The following is a 7,910-nucleotide window of genomic DNA, read 5'->3' as shown; positions in this document are numbered from 1 at the left end:
TGCATCTCATTTTGGCAAGCTCTTTGTAATTTGCACGTGGGGTGGTGTGTATGCGTGTGTCTGTGTGTTTGTGTGTGTCTGTGTGTGTGTAGGTGGCTGTGTGCTTTAGGTCTGCTAGGAAGGTCACTGGTTTAAATCCTGGTGTCAGCATGGTGACTTTGAGCCATTGAGCAAAGCCCTTAACTCCCAATTGCTTCTACTTTCTCAAAACGTTTATGTCGCTCTAGATAAGAGTGCCTACTAAATAATCATGCTTTACACATGCAGTGGTAGTCAACAGTTGTGCTACATGACCAGAGTATCGGTATATCTTCACGCTCAAATGTACATCGCCTAGCGTGATAAGACTGCATGGGAAAAAGCATGAAAGACAAACAACAAATTAGAACAGTCACAGTTCTCGCACACACAATTATTGTTTTTTCCAATAATTTTAATAATCGATTAAATATGTCATTCTAAATTCAGCAAAACCCTTAATATTTAGAAGATATCAGTCACCCTTATTTATAAGAAAACAAACAATACAGTTGTTGACATGCAACAGTTTATAACAGCAGTGTAATAATATAACAAAGTGTCAAAGATGCGGAAAAAATAGATATACATATAATTTTCCGAATTTCCCTGCCTGTTCAAGAAACGTGTGTCTTTGAACAAGCTCACATAAACACGTTACTTCTGTTTGCTAAGCAGATGAACAACAGCCCAAGCAGCTGTGGTGACAAAAATTTTCCATCATTCAAACGGCATACAAACCCTTAATGGACACTGTACGTTATCAGCGAAAGGATTCTTTTAAATGACTTGAACCTTTGCTTGCAGTAATATAACTGACCTTGGACACGTAGCTGCATTCATTAAAAGCTATTCTCATTTCCTTGTCATTTTACACTGACAGACGATTCACAGAACTTCTACTGAATGGTATTAGAAAATTGACAGTGCACGAGCAGGTGTTTGCTTTTCCCATTCTATAACGCGAAGGGAAACCAGACAGGTTGTTTTCCTGTGACCCATTATTTCCATTGATTGTCTGTCCAAACTGGTTACGAAATGTCTACAATAAATCAATGAAAAAACTCTAAATAGTACATATTACTTATTGCTGTGCAGTTAATCAAACTTTCCTACAAACTGCATTGTAAAGAGAAACCCCCATTGCGCGCTGCTGTGCCGATCCCTAAGCACGCATGGGCGATGACAGCCCTGCTAACCTCGTAGGCGGAATCCCGTAAGCGCTAAGGAGGGGAAACTTCAGGTTTGACTCCGCATTGTGGTAATCGCAGCGCAGCGCGCTTTGGTTTCGCATCGCAACACAGGACGGGAGGACTACCGAAATGCCAGCACTGATATGAAACTTCGGACTGGGGGCTTTCTCTCCTCACTGATTTACACATTGGAGACAATTTCATGAAAAACGATAGTATTCACAGACTTTTCTTAACCAAGAATATGAAGAAATGGTGTCGGCTACATGCGACAGTCATGGTATGACAATTACAACGTAACTCTGAAAATAACTTAATAGTACTACGGAAAAGTTACGAATTTGGAAAAATATCACATAAAGATGAACAGAACCGAGATGTTCTTATCAACAGAAAACGCGACAATACCCGTTATGATGTTCATTTTCGGGGTCGTGGGTAACATCATCGCGATCGTCGTTCTTTGCAAATCCAGAAAGGAGCAGAAGGAGACCACATTTTACACGCTGGTGTGTGGGCTTGCTGTCACCGACCTCTTGGGGACTCTGCTCGCCAGCCCGGTTACGATCGCGACCTACGTGAAAGGATCGATGCCGGGTGGAGAAGCCCTGTGCCAATACTCTGGATTCATCCTCCTCTTCTTTTCATTGTCGGGTCTCAGTATTATATGCGCCATGTCAATTGAAAGATATATGGCTATTAACCATGCGTACTTCTACAACCATTATATTGACCAGAAACTTGCAGGGTTGACTCTTTTTGCCATTTATGCTTCAAACGTAGTATTTTGCGCGCTGCCCAGTATGGGACTTGGACGTGTGGAACTGCAGTACCCGAACACGTGGTGTTTTATCAACTGGAGAAGTAATGTGAGTACGGACGCGGTGTTCTCCTACATGTACGCCGGCTTCAGCTCATTTCTCATCCTTTCCACGGTGATTTGCAACATAATGGTGTGCGGGGCACTGATCGTGATGCACAGGAGGTTCGTGCGCAGGACGTCGCTTGGGACGGATCAGAGGAGGATACATGAACTCAGAAGAAGACGCAGTTTTCGGCGTTGGGCCGCTGCTGAAATACAAATGGTCATCTTACTTACAACAACTTCCGTGGTGATACTTATTTGTTCAATACCTCTGGTGGTAAGTTAAAATTTTGTTGTGCATTTGTCTATGAATAATGGTGTTTTTACTTTCGTCGTAAATACCGCACTCGTAATGAAATGTAGTATTTAACACTGGGAGCCAAAGTATTCGTGGGAAACAAAATGTGTCTGTTGGGAGTTTTTCATGTCAGTATAGTGACTCGATGGGTGGGAGTTCAGCCTGGAATATCCATGGCTGTGTGTGCCCGCAGTTTGCGTGTTCTTACCATGATCGCGTAAGTTTCCACTGCGTATCCTGCTGTCATACTCTGAAGACACGCCATTTAAGTGCCATTTGAAGAACAATCATGTCTTTGTGCTCTGTATGACGAGCCGGCGTCTAGTCCAGGGTGTCACCTGCCTCGTTCCATGTGCTTCTTGGATCTAGGCTCACCGTTATCTATCTATCTATCTATCTATCTATCTATCTATCTATCTATCTATCTATCTATCGATCTATCTATCTATCTATCGATCTATCGATCTATCTATCGATCTATCTATCTGTGTGTCTGTCTATCTATCTATCTTCCTTATTGCTTTCGATTGAGTAGGTATTACGTTTTTAACGCACGTAGAAGTTACTAACGCAAGTCACACCTTGCCATTTCATACCTACAGAGTAACAACCTTGGCTTCTGCTTTTGATCCGATTCCACCCAGTCCCAAGTTTCGATCACTTTCGCTGCCGGCCCAACCCTTACGGGGGAGGGGTGCGGGGTTGATACTACCGAGGAAATTTCGATCCATTTGATCGATCTTTCCATTACCTTAGCCACTAGTGTCTGGGCCCCTGAAAATCTTCTTTCCCCCTCTCTGTGCCCTCCCCCCTATTTTTATGGGCGGCCCTGCCTGGGTGTGCTTCCACTCCTGCTACTAAACATTAAAATGACAAGGTGAAATCGATATTTAAAGTTAGATTCGATTCTTATAGTTAAGTTCAGTTATTCCAATTTAGTATCCATATTTTATATTTTAACGGAATATCCTCAGTCTTTATTTTAAAATATTGATTCACACAAATTTTTGAAATCCTTTACTTTGGATCGAACGTTTTCGAATTAGCTAAAGTAATGCCTACAACAGTAATAATAAGGTATAGAAATGATCAAAAGACGTTATAGAAACCAGCTGCACATGAGCGCGATACATAGGCCTAGACTAGGCCAACATATCCCTGTATGGGTCGTTTCTAAATCAGAAAAAAATGTACATTGTTTTCACGGAATACAATGAGTGAAAACGAAAACACAGCTGCTTTAACTTAAGAATTAGTCTTAATCATTTAGCATGGAACACCGATGAGATTCGGTTTATCCAGAATTAACATTAGTTTCTACTTATAATGATGCCGTTTATTTACAAACTAAATTTGAACAAATTTGAAGTGTTAGGCCTGTAACAGCACACATTTTTCTAATAAATTCATTAGCAATGACAAGTTGTTTTCTTAGTAATAATACTTTCTCCACCTCTCATGATATTATCTGTAAACAGAAATATTTCTAAAACAGAAGAGAAACTAAACCAGCATGACATTGTTTGGCCTTTGCAAATCCATGTGGCATTGATGTAAATGTCTAAATGTGCTAACAAACTTAATAATCTTTGTCAATTCTTCTGCAAGTTAAGTAAATGTTTACAGGAGTCATTGTTAGAAATTGCAAACCAAAATGTAGTTCCATGAAGGTTGATCTTCTAACACTGGCTGGAGTATGCCAGCAATATTATTCACTGCAGTATAGCAAAGATGTCACTGGAATTTGATGTCTAAATATCAAAAGAAGCCCCGCCACTGGACTGGTGGATATTCAACAGTTTAGTTTAAAATAATTTGCCACATCTCTGTGTCTTAATGAGACACAAATAATTTGCTTAGTTTTTCCCAGAGCAAGTTTTTGAAGTCAGCTAGATCCAGATAATTATGTATTGATTATGCAACATAGGAAGTAGATGAAAATCAACATGTGCAGGTTAATAGTGAAAAAATAAAAAATATGTAATTAGTGCATGTTAATAAAATCAGATTCTGGAGTATGACTGAATGCCATCCAGTCTACAAATTGAAAGACCAGAAAGGCAAATCATTTAAATGTTAATTTGCTTCCTATCTTTGTTTTTTTTAGCATGCATGACATATACATGTTATTTTTCCCCTCAATAACAAAATTTCCCCTGAAATGCTAATGACTCATTTGTGCACATGATTACATCAAGGGAACCTTGCTGATTGCCCCACGACTGTCATGTTATCAACTTACCATGAATATTATTAATCTGCTTCAGTACCAGTCAGGAACACCTCTCACACTACAGTTTTATAATTATATCATATAAATGTATGTATAATTATAATATGTTGTACAATTATATAATATAATGTATATACTACAAATATTTCATTAGTGCACTCTTACTTAATTATCTAACCAGAAACTAAGTGTTAGTTATGTACTGATCCCATGTTTGTTCATCATTAATTGATCATAATGGGTCATGTACTAAATACGGTTACTATATTCGTGATTTGTACCTGAGTAGTAACTGAGTTACTAAGTTACTTGTACCCCCTCAAATGTTACCAAATATTTCTATTACCTGCTAAATGAAATCAGTTTCCAAAGTCCCACCTCCTTCTTACAGGCCTGCAGACTTTAAGACTGTTTTTAATCATGCTCTTCTAAAATTTGGCTGTTGAAACTTTTATTAATTAATTTTTATGTAACTATCTCTTTGGAACTGCCAGATCCATCTGCACGAAACAGAATAAGGTGAATCTGTCAATCTAATACTGTACTAAAATTCCTCATTTCTCAATAAATCATATTTCTATTACTGTTTCCAGAGTTGGGTAATTCAGGTCCAGAGAGTAAAAGTCCAGACTGGGATTTTGTTTCAACCAATCAGTTGAGTACTCTGTGACTGTGAAATAAAATCTTGGTCTGGATTTTTACTTTCTGAACCTGAATTACCCAACTCTGTTTCTAAGGAATATAATTTCATTAAATCAATACTTTCCTATTTGTTCGCTATACATTTTCCACATATTTTCTTTTGATAATCTCAGTTGATAATCTGTTTTCCAGCAAATGAATCAGCAGTATTCATTATTTCTTAACTTTTTTCTGTACTAACCCCTATTTTTTGTTTTGTTCAGTTTTGCACAGCCTGCAGTTCCAGCAAAGAGTATAATAATTACACAAAAGCTTTTGTCAGACAGAAGTCTTACATTAAATTTAGCTTATTTTTAAATGGGCTGGCATTGGGTGGGAAACATTTCTCTATTTTTCTCTAAGTCAGTGTATTATACATTACATTTTTTTGGGAGGTATTGCTCAGGAAATCTGATTTTCATTATCTCTTCTGAAGGCTATTAAGTAATTTAGCCATTTAACCACGTGCCTTTGCAGTGTTATTGACTTGCCTCATACAGATTGTGGAATCTCAACATACAAGATCTTATTCGGCTAGTTTCTTCTTTCTGTCCTGCATGACCATATTTCCAATGGAGGCTATAACATTTATAATTATATAGAAATATTCAGCTTGCACTTTGCTGAATTTCTTTCATTTTATCTGAAACTTTTAGGTTTTGGAAGAAAAGGGAAAAAAACATGAGATATGACTTGTAGCAGCCTGTGATGGATGGGCGTGCCATCAAGGTTATACTTGCTCCGTGTTTCATGGGACGGCCTCCAGACCTCCTTTCCATAGTTTACAACTAAAATATTAATGACATCATTTTTGGCTTTCTCACTTTCAGGTACGGGTATTTGTCAATCAATTTTATGCATTATCTGAGACGGTGCATAACAACAACCTTGACCTTCAGGCCATACGAATTGCCTCTGTCAACCCAATTCTGGATCCCTTGATTTATATCCTGCTTCGCAAGACTGTGCTACTTAAGCTAATTGAGAAGATCAAGTGCCTGTTCTGTAGGATTGGGAGTCGGCACCAGCAAAGGACCGCAGACTTCCACTGCATGGCTGGAGTACGGTCCTCTTCTGTGATCTCCCATGATTCCCCGTCCCTCATGTCACGGGAACTGAGGGAAGTTACAAGCACCTCCCAGACAGTGCTTTACCTGCCGGAAAACACCAATGGATTCCATTGAAGCTGGCAGATGGGACAGCCGAGGTCCACAGAATGTTCCTCTTTGGTGGACAGTGGAGAATCCGACTCACCAAGCAAACACAACTCTGCCTTAAAGGCTTCAGATGACCACTGTCTACACACAAGCCTGAATAAGTCTCCTTTTTGTCCGAAGAATCAGTGTGACTTTCACAAATAGAGCACTGAACTTGCAAGAGAAATGGATATAGGTCCCATGTGTGTACTTTCAGGGGAATTGAGCTAATCATGAGGTCCTGGAAGCTGCTGCAGATGATGACATTGGACTTCCTTGGTATTTGGAGATCAAACAGGCTTGACAAAAAATTTGTTAGGACTTATTTAGCCAACACAAGCGGAACTTTGAATTGAATTTTGAATTTTCTTTGTGTGCGAAAATTGAGGCTTTAGGCTGAAACAAGTTTTGTATTATAAAACAGACCTATTAACATTTAGTTATATGTCTCTAATCAAGCCAAACAGTTAAACCACAACACTCTAGTGCAGTGTTTCCCAATCCGGTCCTCAGGGACAAACAGCCGGTCCATGTTTTTGCTCCGTCTCTGCTTCCTGCCAGACAGTCCACTGACTGTGGGGCCTCCGGGACCGTATTGGGAAACAGTGCTCTGGTGCCTTCATGCTAAACTATTCCCTAGTCACATTTTTTCTTATGTTGAAATTAATGAACTATGAATAGAACATTAGGAAGTATGTTAGTGAGCAATCTATATATAATATACGCACTTTTTAAATGTTAACCACTGAATCATAGAGGCAGGATCCTATAAGAAGAACTGAAGCATGGCATTGAAATTTCACTACTCACTGGCCTAAGCAACTTGGTATTGTACTTATATGATGCTATAATGTGAATTTACTCTGAAATATCATTGTTTATTATATAAAGTACTTTTCTTCTCTGTGAGAAGATTTAAATATCAGATGTTGATTTGTATTGTGTTGATTGTAGATACATATAAGATGTATTAGAATATAAATTGCTGGGAAAAGCAACCATTGAAGTTCTCTTGTAGTTATTTTAGATATTCCCAAAGAATATGAGATATTTTTCATGCTTTAACAAAGATGAGTTTAATTGCAACTCTGGTAGCAGAATTGATCTATATTACTGCAGTTTACCGCTTCATGGAAGTGCATTTATATGTTAACGGCTATATAGCTGTACACAATAATTATAAATCTGTCTCCTTTTTCATTTACAAGTGATTGTAAATTTGTCAGAAGTTTTTTTTAATTAAAGGAATATTAGTGTTCTGAAAGAAATGCTGACTTTTTGTAAGCTTTGTGCTTCAGTGCAGAGTAGATTTTGGGTTTGTACCTCTGTAAAACTAAGTGTTGAAAGTAAGCAATTCAGAAACGTGTTTGGCTCAGTGGGTTAAATCTCTCTGCCTGTCATCAGAAGGTTGGCCTGAGCTCTGCAC

At 38.5% G+C, this 7,910-nt stretch overlaps 1 protein-coding gene across 1 annotated transcript; it reads left to right on the top strand.

Annotated features, from left to right (window-relative positions):
- The first annotated feature begins 1,573 nt into the window (after nt 1–1,573).
- On the top strand, nt 1,574–7,752 carry ptger4b (prostaglandin E receptor 4 (subtype EP4) b). Its single transcript, XM_023823067.2, has 2 exons — nt 1,574–2,353; nt 6,119–7,752. Exons 1-2 carry the CDS (start codon nt 1,574–1,576, stop codon nt 6,470–6,472), a joined length of 1,134 nt encoding a protein of 377 aa, XP_023678835.1. The 3' UTR covers nt 6,473–7,752.
- The last annotated feature ends 158 nt before the right edge of the window (nt 7,753–7,910 follow it).

This window comes from Paramormyrops kingsleyae, chromosome 7 (genome assembly GCF_048594095.1).
Source record: "Paramormyrops kingsleyae isolate MSU_618 chromosome 7, PKINGS_0.4, whole genome shotgun sequence".
Taxonomy (NCBI): Eukaryota; Metazoa; Chordata; class Actinopteri; order Osteoglossiformes; family Mormyridae; genus Paramormyrops; species Paramormyrops kingsleyae.
Note: the sequence above shows the minus strand (reverse complement) of the source record. Positions and strands in the feature narration are given on the sequence as shown.

Bases quoted from the DNA above. Each gene is read 5' to 3' on its own strand.
- ptger4b (XM_023823067.2), top strand. From the start codon at position 1,574: ATGAACAGAACCGAGATGTTCTTATCAACAGAAAACGCGACAATACCC. The intron at 2,354-6,118 runs GTAAGTTAAAAT...TCTCACTTTCAG, and splicing joins TTTGTTCAATACCTCTGGTG to GTACGGGTATTTGTCAATCA.